The following is a 14,443-nucleotide window of genomic DNA, read 5'->3' as shown; positions in this document are numbered from 1 at the left end:
TCAAGTTAGTTGCCGGCTTCCCAGCCGGTCATTTCTGTTCCGTTTTTGATGAAGCTGGAGAGTATCCATAAACATTCCACAGGCAGAAAAAGGCAAAAGAACATATGTCAAAATGTCAGGGTGTAGCTACTGCAATCTTATGGCGGCGCTTGGCTTAAAGTTCATATATGTTGTTGGGCAACTAAATTTAAAGCTAATTGCTATGACAGAGATGAAAGCAGAGACACCCCATCCCACACCCCCCATATACAAATAACCGTAAACATTTTAACATTATCATCAAATCTGTAATTACAAGAATTGGTCTCTTCATTAAGCGTTCTTGGGTCGAACTACAACAAGTAGACCTACTTGTCCATTAAAATCTCTTTTAAAAAACATCAACTTTGCTTTTGATGAAGTGTGAATGTTTTTACATTTGTTGGTTAACTTCCTAAAAAATTGGTGAGCGTCCCAACCAACCCAACACAGAATACAGAAGTGACATATACTGCAATTCATCGACTGGCCGCTAGGGACGGGCTCCAGAAGGAGCAGAATCTCATTGAGCACCATGTTAAAATGGCCAACTTTACAGCAGAATAAAACATGTTTACAGCCTGGTACAAATTGTGGTTTTGGTCTCTACGGCTAATTTTGCCCTTCATGACGACTGTGAGGGGGGTGAATTTTTTTATAACTCATCCGTTTACATTATATAAAGCATTACATTTCTGCATAATTAAGGGCGTGGCCACTTTGAGTGACAGGTGGATAGCCATTTATTTGCTTTCTGTTAGTCATCGCGTCCTTTCAGCTCCGCCACGTCCCGCCTTTTTGCCGATTTTCTGTTATCCGGGAGAGACACGCGATGACGCGCTGCCATCTCGTCCATTCTTTGCGCTTTAAAACTGCTCATCAGAATCCTATGGGTGATGTCACGGGTGAAATGCTGTTTCATGCATACTGAGCTTTTTACACTGTTAAAGACTTGGGTTCCCATCCTAAACATGGACAAAGTTTTTTAAAAAAAGTTGATGGTTGGCGTTTGAAGTGCCAAAAATACTCCTTCCGGTTTCTCAGAAGTTTCGGAACGTTTTTTTTCGAGTATTGGTATATGTGACGTCAGATGGGGCGGAATGTCCTTGAACGGGCCATACGGTCTCTTCTCACCAGAAGAGCGCACGCGACTAGAGCGAGAGAGCAAACGCTTCAGGGAAGCCGGCTGCGCTGCAGTCACAGGACTTCACGAAATCAACAATGTCACCAAAGATGTGTGTTTTTGGTTGTCATGACAAGACAATCATGCTTTTCCGGAGCAGCAACGGAGTTGTGCAAGTGTTTGTTTGTTCCCTGAATTTCGGCGACGATGGTTTATAAACAAGGTACAGCTCAACTCCGGATTTGTAGCTCGCCTAATGCTGAAAGATGGAGCAATCCCAGCAATTAAGGTTCACGGTTGTGTGTTGGTAGCAGGCGGTGAGTAAAAATGCTTCAAATGTCAATGTCTCTATCGATTCCATTGTTTTTCTATGCAAACATGCATAGCTCACAGCAATAGCTGCGCGTGCTCGTCATTCTTTAGCTCCGCCCGAACAATATGCCCCCAGCCGCTCTGCTTTTTTCGGAAAGACTCGGTACAGCGTATCTTTCTTTTATAAATATAATAAAACTAAAGACTTTTCGGAGATATGAAAGATGCAATACTACTCTATAGGTACTCAAGATTGACATGAGATTGACTGAAAATAAGTGTTTCACCCCCCCTTTAAGAATCGGCTTAATTAATCGGCTGGTTTGGGGGTCTGGAATCACACCACCAAAACTGATTGGAGAAATTGGTAAATGATAGCCTGGATGCCAGACGAATTTAGCCCCGCCCACGACATTTGAGTTTGGGAAATTCGGTCTAGACTTGATCCGTTGTGGAGCAACTAAGCCCGAACAGAAGCTGTTCGGACTAATCAAATTGTCAGGGCGGGCTTTATACAATGATGGACAGATGATCAACAGTAACGTAAGCATTCGAGTCACCAAAGAGCGCTTGGGTTGAATTTGTTCTAATCCTAAACGGAGAACTTGTTCGTATATGCAGTCACCTTCACCATTTCTCTCAAAAATGATGATCGTGTTAGTAAGAACTCTGTGTAAATTCTTTTTTACAACACCGGCAAAGATCGTTTACACTCATTTTCTTCTACTTCTTCCAGCGTGCGTGCAGTTGAGTTCTGTTGACAACTATGCGTCGCTTTGTTGCTCTGATTGGTTGTAGGTCTATCCAATTGAAGCCTTTCCTGGTTCGTTTAAAACACGCCCCATAATCACAGCCCAATGGAGCAGTATCTGACTTGAATTGAGTATGACGACGTCAGGCTAAGTAAATGATCAATTATGTATGGAATTTTTGCTCACACTCTTGAGTGCTTTAGTAAGTGTAAAAGTGAGTCAGTGCCATTGTATTGAAATTACCCAACATTCATTAAATGGTCTAATTTTGTGTTTTGAAGAATTAATATGTGAAGGTGAGTGAATGATGACTTTTTTGCGGGGTGAACTATTACTTTAAAGCAGCACTAGGTAACTTTTCAACCTTTATAATATATTTTCAAACCTCTTGTGATGATACATCGACTTACAATAGGTTGAATGACACGTCTGCCATAGCCTGACGGTGTCTGTATCGTTTTTAATCGTACTTTTAAACTTCGGGTTTCGGGTAGTAACCCGAGAAAAAAAAGAACTACAAAATTCGACTGCTTTACGGCATACGTCACTTCCACCACCACCCCCACTTCCTTAAATTCAGACGTGCGAGAAAAACTATAATTTGTTTGCCGAATGTTATAGTCATGGCCGAAGCAGCACAGAAAAATAAGAAAGCAAAGGTTGTCGGAGGAAAGCAAAAAGAGGAAACGAGAAAGTGATCGGATTAAAGGCAGGACGAGGATCAACATTGGGCCAGCGTTTGCTCGTTGGCGTGAGCTGAAGGAGGAGGGGCTACATTCTTGCAAGTAAATACATAAGACGTATAAAATCATATTTTAGGATACCTAACATGTCTGTGATATTGGTTTACTTGTCTTTCCTCAATCTATAATGCAAATCGATTTTTCAAATGTGCAGATTCATCTAGGGTAGCTTGATATTATAATATTGACGATATATGGTTATTACCTACCATTCAAACATTGAATTGAAGTATCATATAGATTCTGTAAAACGGGAACCATTAGACCAGGCTACTATAATGACGCTCATTTGGCGTTTGAAAAAAATAAAACCCATGAAATGATATTCATATGACATGCTGAAACATATGCCACTGTACCTGGGATGAAGACATTTCACACATGACGCAAGCAGAACTCCTGCAGTGCTCAGGGCTATCATAGTTATGTCAACAAATGCACGTGCGATGCATCCACTGATGTAGAATGACAGTTTACGACAGTAGTAGAGGACAATACTGTTTCTCAACTGTAGGGGGATCCCGAGAGCAAAAACTACCTATTGCTGCTTTAAAAAGCAATGCATATTGCATAATGAATAACACATTCGGTTCATTTGCACCTCACAATTTTGTTGTCATATTTTTGTTTTATGCACTATAAAAGTACTATATTGTTTTGTACAGATTAAAGGATGCGCTGCACATTCTGGGCTGGCAACGAATTCTTCCAAATTATCATTGTTTCGTTGTGGCAAAACATGTTTCAGTCAACATTGCACAAATGGTTTTGAATGTGTCAGGCTTTGGCGCTCATCATGGCTTATTTTTTATTGCATCAGTTAAACAATGTACTATAATTGCCCTGCTTTATGCCATAAACACTGTTTATGATGTTTTGTGATAATTCCATGGATGTACAGACTGCCTTGTCAGTAATTGTCTCAGTTATGTGTGAGCATAAGTGCTCATTTAGAGACCAAATAAAAAAAAAAAACTGAGGATGGCTTAACTGCAGCTGTAACATGGTCACCATATTGTACAGTGCCATATTGCAGTACAATAGAGTAAAATAAGTTCAGCCTGAATGACAGGAATACTCATGAAGCATATAATGATCTTTTGCAGGAGAACAAGTAATTTTTATGACACTTGCAAGCCAGCCGCCTATTAAATTAGCTCATAGATGCACTATACTGCTGCTATGGCACGGTTGAACGTGTTCTCTTAACTTGTCAGAAGTCAGTATGAGGGCCTGCACATGCATGCTTGGCACGGGAGAAAAGACCATAATGGGGTACCGCAGTTTGAAAAAAGAAGAAAAAGAGGAAAGAAAGTGTAATATTTTTAGTTCCAAATTACAACGTTGGAACTGTTGCTTTGCTCAGCCGACTGTCCAGGGACTGGAATGGCATGATGGGAGCACAGCCACTGCCAAACTCCACCTAGGTCCCCTCCCTCCTTCCCTCTGTCCTCTCTGTGCTACTCATCTCCCCTCTAGGCACTAAAATCGCAGACCTGGCTCCACCGCCCCTTATTTCTGCTTTTCCCTGTCTCTCAGCTGGGTCTCACCGGCAGAATGCAATTCTTAACTCAATGTGTGGTGAACCACTTTCATTAGTTACAAGTGAAAGAGAAAAAAGGCCTCAATTTTTGAGGATTGCACAACAATTCATCTGAGCAACCCTCTTTGATGTGAGACCAAGGTTCAGAGTCGAGAAAACCCCTCTGTAACTCTTCTGTTCAGTTCATATGAGGTTTTCAACAGTGTCTGCTCCTGACCACCTACATGCTATTTTTTCCGTCAAAACCAATAAAGACGAAGCTTTGAAAAGCTGCCATCTAAAAAAAGTGCAATCACACATATGCTTTCTCTCTGTATAATCCTAAAATGTGTTCTTACCTAGCTTTGCTTAAGTCTTTGCACAGAGTTAAAAAAAAGTAGTCAATTTAGTCATTTACCTCAGAAACCGTGAAGTGTTTTGAGTCTAAAGTTCGACCCTACGTGTCCCGGGTACAGGATCTTCCACTACTCTGTGGGCACTGAAAGTACACAGACACAGAAGTTAACCATCTGCCGTGCCAAAATACCTGGCAACTGATGCGAAAACAACACAAGCATCATTTGTCTACCCTATGCTTGAGCTCTGAAGTTTAATGATAATAATGCCATTTTATATCCTTGCCACAAACTCCTACAATAAATTAGATAATGTCTACATCTCTTTACACCTCTTTTAAAGCGAGCGAAGGAGGGAAAAGCCCTGTTTTAGAAATTACGAGACTAACTCAAATTAACTACATGTAACAGAGAATCTCAAGATCACAGTTAAATGGTCATTAAAGATTCTTTAGAAGCCAGTTCATGATATAACTACTATTCTTGGAAAGGAAACGGGCTTGCAGCAATTGGAAGCTCGCATGAGTAGGTTTAAATGCTTGTTAGGAGAAAGAAAAAGTGGTGAAGTAACAAGACTGGCCGTAAGTAGAAAGTAAAGCTGTAAGTTTTAATTAAGTACACCCATAAAGTGTATTTTTAAACCAATGCATTTGCTCCTAGCAATCCAACTGGTTTTGAAGTCTTAATATATACTCTCTTTTGTTCTTCTGAAGACATTTTAGCAGCATCTAAGCCACTTCAGATGACGGGGGAGGGTATTGCCAATTTGAACGCCTTGACGAGAAAGAAATGACACTCTTTAGCAGGTATTCCATGTCCATTTTTATAAGTAAGGGGAGGGGATGGTGGAGGATGGATTTCAGAGGGCTTGCTATGGAGAGGCTCAGGATTGGTGGATGCCGTTGTTTGGCATGGCCCCCTGCCAAGCACTTATGTCTTTATATACTGTAAACAGATGACCGACCATTCCCGAGTGTGTCTCCGTGTTCACCCTCTCTTGCTGGCTCTCTCCATCTTCTCTTTCTTCCCTTCTTCATCTTTTCTGTAGACTTTCGCTGCATCTCTACACCCTCAAGACTTTTCTCTCAACGAGACCGGGCAAAAACAGCAAACACATCCTCCTCCATAAAAACTCTTGAGTCACTTTTCAAGAAACCGCCAGTCAAGCCTTCAGCTGTTTGTAGTGTCGGCGTGGGAGAAAGAAACCATGTCTCAGCAGATGTTGCTCTTGACGGTGGTGTCCATGTGGCTTTTTGCTGGGTACTTTCTGGCAGAGGCAACAAATTTCAACCACCATATGTACAACCGCTACCGTGCGTTCAATCACCCTGGCAACATGGACAATCAGCTTCCTCCAGAGGTACCCGTGGTGACGGAAGTAGTGGCCCCTCGCCCGGTCAACTTCAGTCGCACCTTTTATGGGATCATGTTTGATGCTGGCAGCACCGGCACCCGTATCCACATTTACAGGTTCATTCAAAAAGACCCAGGTAAGTCTCTCCATATCCTCTTTTTGCACACTAAATGAGCTCTACAGATCCCCAGGTTACTTACTTGCTCCTCTTGTAGCTAGAATTTCAATATTTTCCTCTCCAGATGCGTTGATGGTCCTGACTCGCATTCATGCTTCGGTGTAGCTTAGACCATGAACTCAGAATGATCTTGAAGAGTCCCGCCTTGCGCACTCTGTGAACGGCTGCCCTCTTCATCTCTCTCTCTCTCTCTCCATTTCCTTCTTACTGCATCCCTCTCAGGAGCCTGTGGCTCATAGCACGTCTGCTCACTGTGTCGGTGTTTGCCGTGGTTCATTCGCTGCATGGTGTGAAGGCAAACAGAAACACAGGGGTGGGAATAGTAAAGAGGGATGGAGAACGATGGATAATAAGCAGCTGCCGTTTCATTTAATAAATTGTAACCTTGAGCAATATGTTAAAGATTAAGGGTTTGAGGTGATAATGCAGTAATCTGTTCTCCAAAATACCCATCGAATTGAGACATGGCATCACTCCTGATGAGGTAAACTCTGAGCCTTGAGAAACTCTTAATTTGCCCGTCTGGAAAAATCTTGGTGGTCGCCATTTGTGTTAAACATACAATAACCAAATGTCTCTGCTCATGCACAATAACCTTTTAAGAGATGGAGTCAAGTTGCCCACAGTCCATTGCTAATGTGCACCTTCTAATAGCATACGTCTTCAATTGTCCCCTCTGACATTTCCGTCTGTCTCTGCGTCCCACAGTGGAGCTTCCAGTGCTTGACAATGAGATGTACCATGCCGTGAAGCCTGGACTGTCAGCGTATGCGGATAAGCCTGATGTGGTAAGCCACTAACTTTCTTATAATATCAGGGAACATGTTATTTCTATTAAATTCTAATGGCTTTGACTTTTTTTCCAGTCTCGTCTGTGCAGTGCAGATGGAGAAAGCATATCTTTCAACTAAGGATAACATGAAAAACAAAACAATTATTTCTGTTTTTGCATATGTACTTTTAAAGTTTGCAGATATTCTAATAAAAAAACATTTTGCTTTATGCCAGCATTCTACTGATGGCTTTTCTTCCCATCCTCAACTATGTAGTCAAGAGCCAAGGACATTGAAATGGTTAATAATTCTGCTCTCCATTGAAAGACCTTGTTGCTGGTAGACAAAAGAGATGCCAGTTCAGCTGTTTATAGATCATGCTATTGTTACAGAACAGGGCAAGGATGGTTCCTTTGTGTTCACTTTGAGGAATTGTGGTGTTTTTGCAATAATATGTGCATTTTCGTCATATGCTAGGGTGGAGAAACCATTAGGCAGCTGCTGAAGGTGGCAAAGAAGACGATTCCCAAAGAGGAATGGATACAGACACCTGTGGTTCTGAAAGCCACTGCCGGCTTGCGCCTGCTGCCTCAAGAAAAAGCCAAATCCTTGTTGGATGAGGTAAGGCTTCCTCTCTTTCTCAGACAATTTGGTAGAGAAACCGACCATCCCAAAGGGATGCAAACCACGTTGTGTGTGAGACAGAGAAAGAAAGACAGGAAACGTAAGAGAGAAGAGAAACCAATACTGTGCAAAAGCAGCTGTTCTGAGGCTGTCTGGAGTTGAAGGAAACCAAATGCCTTTTGAATTATCGTATTCAATGCCACCGCGCCAGCCGCACTTGTGGTTTCTAGCTTGCCCAGTTTCAGACAATTTTGCCCAAGATTGATTCAGTGCACTTCCAGTTGACTCCAGATAAAAAGAGCCGGCATGAATTTTTGTTGTAACAACCAAATGGTTTCTTTATTTTTTTATGGTATACATTATAGAGGAACATATGAGTCATAAACCCGTAGAGTTGAAATTGTACACTATGGTTAATGCATGTAAATTCTGGTTTGTGTCCGTCCATAGGTCAAAGAAATTTTTGACGACTCTCCTTTCTTTGTGCCAAACAACAGTGTCACCATCATGAATGGCACCAATGAAGGTACTATTACATTTCTCTCTTTAACCTATCCAAGATAATGAAGCACAAATGTAAAATAAACCCTTGATGCAACATTCTTTTACCCCGGCTTTCCTGTGTCTGTTATTGTGATAGCGACCTGAGGATTTAATATAGCTGTCTGGATTAAACCTTGTCTGGAAGCCTCCCACGCTCAATATAAAATAATCCTCCACATTTTTAATTTAAGTTGACATTCGTTTCATGCAAACTCAGACGGTCACATACTTGTCCTGTGGTTTTATGAGGTGTGACTAATTTCACATCTCAGACATGTTTAATTACCTGGGCTGGTCTTTGATGGTCCCAATATAAGATGTACAGTATACTTTCTATGAGGACATTAATGATAAACATTCAGTACTGTATGTACTGAATATATCAAAAACCACTTGCAGGTGTCAGAGTTATCAAAAGGTTTCAAATGTTGAATAATGTCTGAGTGGTGTTTACCATATTATTTAGAGTTGAAACTTGATATTTGGTTTTCAAATTCTGCATCTCAATAGCATGGATTCTCTCTCTTTCAGGGGTCTTAGCATGGGTTACAGTAAACTTCCTCACAGGTAAAGTATTGTTATAAAAATGTTTTTTTTTATGGATTTGGATGACTGATATTCAAGTTAATTTAACACATTATTCCTTTGTATTGCAGGTCATTTGTATACTAAAACAAGGAGAACCGTTGGGATCCTGGATTTGGGTGGAGGTTCAACTCAGATTACTTTCCTGCCTAAGTTAAAGGTATAACGATAAGACAAAAGTTTACGTACTGGCTAGTATGTTTCAGTATGACACTGTCTTGTACTGACACAATATTTTCTTTCACAGAAAACAGTGCTGTCTGCTCCTCCAGACTACATCGCCAAAATCAATATGTTCAACAGCACTTACGCGCTGTATACTCACAGGTCAGAGAACTTGACGAAACAACAGTTATTTTGTTCCTTTTCAGACAAAGACCGATAATATGCAACAATATGCCATAATTTTTTTATTCTTTTCCCATTTGCAGTTACCTTGGAAATGGACTAATTGCCGGCAGACTGGCAACTCTTGGTGCTCTTGGTGCTGATGGTAATGATTAATATAAAAAAATATATATATTGTTGTTGTTGTTTGTTTGTTTACTTAATGTTTTATAATTGATGATTATTATATTTTATCACAATGTTCAACCTTCAGGTCTTGACTGGAAAGTTTTCAGAAGTTCTTGTTTGCCCAAAAAATACAGAGAAGACTGGAGCTTTGGTGGACTCACCTACAAAGTCAGTGGAAATCCCGATGGTGAGTGACCTCAGACTCAGAATAGAATAGATTAAAGTTAGAATGAAATCAATGTACTTTTTTGAATACTGCTAGTATTATTGTGATCAATTCATTGTAGTATTCCAAAGTTGAGTATTTTTCACGATTCCATCAATTTTCAATAGATAAAGTCTTACAATATATATCTAGTCCTTCAATATCCTGTGTCACACAAAAATGTCACACTCACATTGACTTAAAGCTTCAACTGAAGAATAAAACAGACTTCAAAATTAATTTGATTTTACTTCAGTTAACTTCTCTGGGTTTTTTCCCTCTGCATTTAGTGTCATTTCTGCCTCCACAGAAATACTAAAACGAACATTGTATTTAAGAGGAGAGAAAATAGTCAGTTCACTCAGTTCACTCAACACTCTTGATTCAACACTCTCACAGGCACATAAAAAGAAACTAGTTTATTTACGGGCTTGGCATTTAGCCTGCCCCGTCCTTCCTTCAGCAATGTTGTGGTGCAGATTCGCATGTTATGATAGGCCTTGTTAAGCAGTCCATATGGTTTCCAACTGGTAGACCAGTTAGCTCCAGGTCATATGAAAGCTCCCTATTTGGTGCTTCCTGTGAGGAAATCTTTCCCTGAGGAATTTGTGGCATACCCTCAAACTGAGCTCATTCATTGTCAGGAGGTATTCTCCTTGAAATGCACACTCCTCATTCAAGATACCTCGAATATTTTGCTTTCCTCTCAAAGACTAGTAGTTGCTTAACTATAATGACATGGGCATCAAGCACCAAGGTTAGATTGGTTAGATGGCCTGCACCACACAGTATCATTAATGTCAGATTCAGGGTGTCCAACTGAAGCGAAGTTGTGTTAAAAAGGTATATGGGACTAACCCCACTGAGCAAATATACCCTAGCACAGCATAAAAAAACAAACTGCGATTGGATGTTTCACATGTCTGTCAGACTGACTTGCTGTCTAAATGGGCAGTTCTTCAGAAAAAAAAAACTGCAACGTGGACCACCAGACTTTATATTCATAGTCAAAAGTCTGGCTATGTGAGACAGGACAAAGTTAGGTTTATGATAAATGGCAGTGAGGTAAAACTGCTGCAATTTACAAGCTCTCAATAACAGGAGTATAAATACATTTTGTCCTTTATTTCCAGGTTATGCAGGGTACAAGTTGTGCTACCAAGAGGTGATGCGAGTGGTGAAAGGGATTGTGCACCAGCCCTTTGAGGTCAAGGGAAGCAGCATCTTCTATGCCTTCTCCTATTACTACGACAGAGCTGTGGAGTCTGGTCTTATTGGTGAGTGGGATTACATTAGGGATAAGGGTCAATGCTACGGAATGTCTACAAATGCTTCGTCTTTATAAATTATGCTGAACAAACATGTATTGTCTCAATCTTTCAGACGGATCTCGTGGCGGTACGGTGGAAGTCAGGGATTTCAAAAAGAGAGCCAAAGAAGGTAAGACATTGGACATTCTCCCAATCTCCAAAGCACACTCGGGTCAAAGTCCTGCCGCACACATTGCACAAACATAAACCCTTGGTGCTTATTTGCATTTGAGGTTCTCGACAATCACACTGGCTTCACAAAATGATAGCTCTGCCACCACATAAACATAGGTTGCGCCTCTCCCACACAAATACTTCTGCCTGCGTGTGTTCACCTTCTTTTGTAACTCTCCAACCCGCTATCTCAGCTTTTCCATGCCCAGTAGAGGATTATGTTATGAGTTCTTGTACAGAATGTGACGCATACGTCAGTTTGAGACCTGAAACTGATTCATGGAATATGGCTCACTTGGTAGATTGTGTCAAAAAGTAAATGTCCACAGAGAAGATTTATCACTAGGGGGAATGAGTTGGCGTCTTATGTAAGGCATTTATTTGTACACTGACACTGTCGCATGGTCTCGATGAACCACATTTGGCACGTTGGCTATCCCAATGGCAGCAGCCCTGTGGGTACTCCCTCCTCCCTGACCGTGAGACAACAGCTAATGCCCAATATCTAACTGGAGGCAGGCAGGACTTAATGTCACAGCCTGTGTGGGAACACTTGGTATTGCTTGGCCCCTCTCATGGTTTGGGGCACGTGCATGAAATGATTTTTTTGTACTTTCTTCCTGTTCTTCCCCTCTTCCCAAACTTTCACAAATCACCTTGTCAGCTTGAGGAAAAACAAAACATTGGGAAGACCTGTTTCACAAAGATGTGCCAGACGGTTGTAGCAAACACAGAGCTGGTGCCTCAATGTCTTACGTAATTTTCCCCAGACTCTGACACACTGTAGCCTGACAATCACAGTCTGTCTCACTAGATAGTGTATACACTATGCTTATCTCATGTGGGAGTCTTTTAATCTTGTCTTGTATTTGTATTGCCCAATTCTATACTCACAGAGAAGAAAATGTGAATGATGCTTGTCCGTGCAAAACTCATTGCCATGCGGTTGCAAAGGTTCTCAAAGTAATTCTTAGTGCTAGGGTTGGTTGCTACGTGGTTGAGTACTTTTCTCAAAAAGCCTCCCAATTTGAGGTATAACTCACACAAACCGCGTGGGATGAGAAATGCGTCAAGGTTTAATACTAAGTCTTAAGGGTTTGTTCAAATCCTTAACTCTAAGTATGAGCAATAGCTTACCAAAGCAAGCACAGCTAATCATAGTTCTTTTCTTTTTCTTAATCAAGTGTGCAACAAGATGACTAAATACCGCCCAATCAGCCCCTTTTTGTGCATGGACATGACCTACATCACATGCCTACTGAAAGAGGGATTCGGCTTCAAGGATACCACTGTTCTGCAGGTGAGTCCAAATTATTAATACAACATAATTTAAAAATGTGAAACAGATTTTCAGGAAGTATAGGATCCCAAACCTGTTTACTACATTTTTTAGTGTACATAGTTAAATTGCCAAGAGCCTTAATTAACATTCCTTGGCATAGTCATAGATTAATGATCTACTTTTTCTTCACAGCTTACCAAAAAGGTGAACAACGTGGAGACAAGCTGGGCACTCGGCGCCATCTTCGATCATTTCCACAACCTCAACATTCATTAAATCCTGCATTCTTGTGGATACCAGCATGAGGGGAAGCACAGGGCAAAACCTCACCTGGTCAAGCCGTTCCTCCTCGCCTATAACTCTTAAGTGAGTTTCAGATCTGTCCTGCACTGCAGCCCTGTATCACAACGCTCTCCTCCCTCACCAACTAAACACCCAGAGAACTGTTCACAAAGAAATCACTATATTTTTGTAAAGATGGCCAGACCAGTCTGCTATTTCTACTGTATGTTTACATATTGTTTTTCAGCTGTCGTCTTAGACCCATTTAAAGCTCTTGACTCATGCTGTTGTGCAGGATATTGTGCAGTGGGATACATGTAAAAACATTGCTTTGAGTAGTGTACCTTCTCCTACAGTAATCGGTTATTAGTAGTGCTTGCGTAGTAGTGTAGTGCTGTATTAGGTTATGGTGAATTATATTGAAATTTCCATATAGTGCCTCTTCATCTAGCACGTAACACTTTAACGTAGCTGGTAGAGCTACAGCCATTGGTCTACGTTGTAGAATGTTAAACTGGGGATGATTGGACAGGTAGGGATCAGAACAAATCAAATATAGTCACTTTACATGGGCACATGAATGCTGTTTTAAGTATTAATGAATAATGCATGGCTTTACACATCTGTTTGAATGGTAAGGAAGTCTCCATAGGTAGAGTTGAGGTGGAATATTTCAGATAGATATCACTTTTGGTGAAATTCTATAGGTGCTTTTTTAACCGCGGTCTAACCAGCCATGGTTTTGAAACACTGAATGGCATGCCGTTTAATACACTTGCACTGCAGCCATTATCAAATTCAAAAGGTATTTAAATGCTTACATGGCTCGATCCTATAAAATATAACTCAAAGGACTACCGGTCAGAGGTTATTAAAGTAGATATTATTCATTACTGTATTTAAAATGTAGTTATTTTTACACCAACATGCAAACAGAGTTTAGAGTACCTTCTTCAACCTCATTTACGTCTTTAAACTTTAGTTATTGTGGATGGTTTTAGGTACGTTTAGGGGGTTATTATGTGGAACAGCGTTAAAACGTTGCTGTTGTGTATGCACAGATGCTCAGGTTTAATTGGGCAAAATTAGGTCAGAATTTGTGTTAGATGATAGGTGCATACTCCTGACAGATTTAGGATCAGTGTCAGAACCTTTGCTCACTTGGCAGTATCATGTTAAGTGTGTTTTGTGAATTATTGTACAAATATTTATTACATGGATACTTGCTGAACATGCAGTATGGTGTTGTTGCATTTCTTAATCCATCAGCTTCTTTAAAGCAGCTTCAGTATACCTTTATATGTAGTTTTTCTACGACTGTATATACTACATCAGTAATTTGTTTTATTTTTTACATAGTTCAGTTTATGATATGAGATTATCATGTACTGCTTTGCCATTATTAGAGGTATTCTCTACAGCAAATGCTATAAATATGCTTTCCAATTCAGTGTTGTGTATGAAGTGATATTGTAAAAAAATAAATAAAAACCTACAAACTTGATCTTTTGGTTAATCAAGTATATAAATTCAATTTGAGGTATTTATAAACTACAGATTTTCTCTGTATTATTAGTCGGGGAGCCAAAGTCTCAAAAATTGGTTGAACCTGACATGGTCTGTCATACTTTTTATTTGTGTTTTTTCTGTTAACATTGACCCTAAGAACCAATAATTGGAGGGTCTGCTCTGCTGGAAATATCGCGCCAAACTTTTTTTAGTGTATGCACCCCTTATTTTTTATCAGAAAAATTTGAAAAATGTAAATGTATTCCAGATACACAGAACACG

General features: G+C 40.4%; 1 protein-coding gene across 1 annotated transcript; it reads left to right on the top strand.

The window, feature by feature from the left end:
- The first annotated feature begins 5,793 nt into the window (after positions 1 to 5,793).
- entpd5a (ectonucleoside triphosphate diphosphohydrolase 5a) lies at positions 5,794 to 14,155 on the top strand. The gene is made up of 13 exons (XM_079832257.1): positions 5,794 to 6,316; positions 7,067 to 7,146; positions 7,609 to 7,752; positions 8,206 to 8,281; positions 8,830 to 8,865; positions 8,955 to 9,043; positions 9,131 to 9,210; positions 9,315 to 9,376; positions 9,485 to 9,586; positions 10,738 to 10,881; positions 10,988 to 11,044; positions 12,273 to 12,388; positions 12,563 to 14,155. The coding sequence occupies exons 1-13, from the start codon at positions 6,034 to 6,036 to the stop codon at positions 12,644 to 12,646; spliced, it is 1,353 nt and encodes a 450-aa protein (XP_079688383.1). The 5' UTR covers positions 5,794 to 6,033; the 3' UTR covers positions 12,647 to 14,155.
- Positions 14,156 to 14,443: the final 288 nt, after the last annotated feature.

The sequence above is a fragment of the Gobio gobio genome, assembly GCF_949357685.1.
Source record: "Gobio gobio genome assembly, chromosome: 13".
Lineage (NCBI taxonomy): Eukaryota > Metazoa > Chordata > Actinopteri > Cypriniformes > Gobionidae > Gobio > Gobio gobio.
This window is presented reverse-complemented; position numbering and strand designations above follow the sequence as displayed.

Bases quoted from the DNA above. Each gene is read 5' to 3' on its own strand.
- entpd5a (XM_079832257.1), top strand. From the start codon at position 6,034: ATGTCTCAGCAGATGTTGCTCTTGACGGTGGTGTCCATGTGGCTTTTT. The intron at 9,044-9,130 runs GTATAACGATAA...TTTCTTTCACAG, and splicing joins CTTTCCTGCCTAAGTTAAAG to AAAACAGTGCTGTCTGCTCC. The intron at 10,882-10,987 runs GTGAGTGGGATT...TCAATCTTTCAG, and splicing joins TGTGGAGTCTGGTCTTATTG to ACGGATCTCGTGGCGGTACG.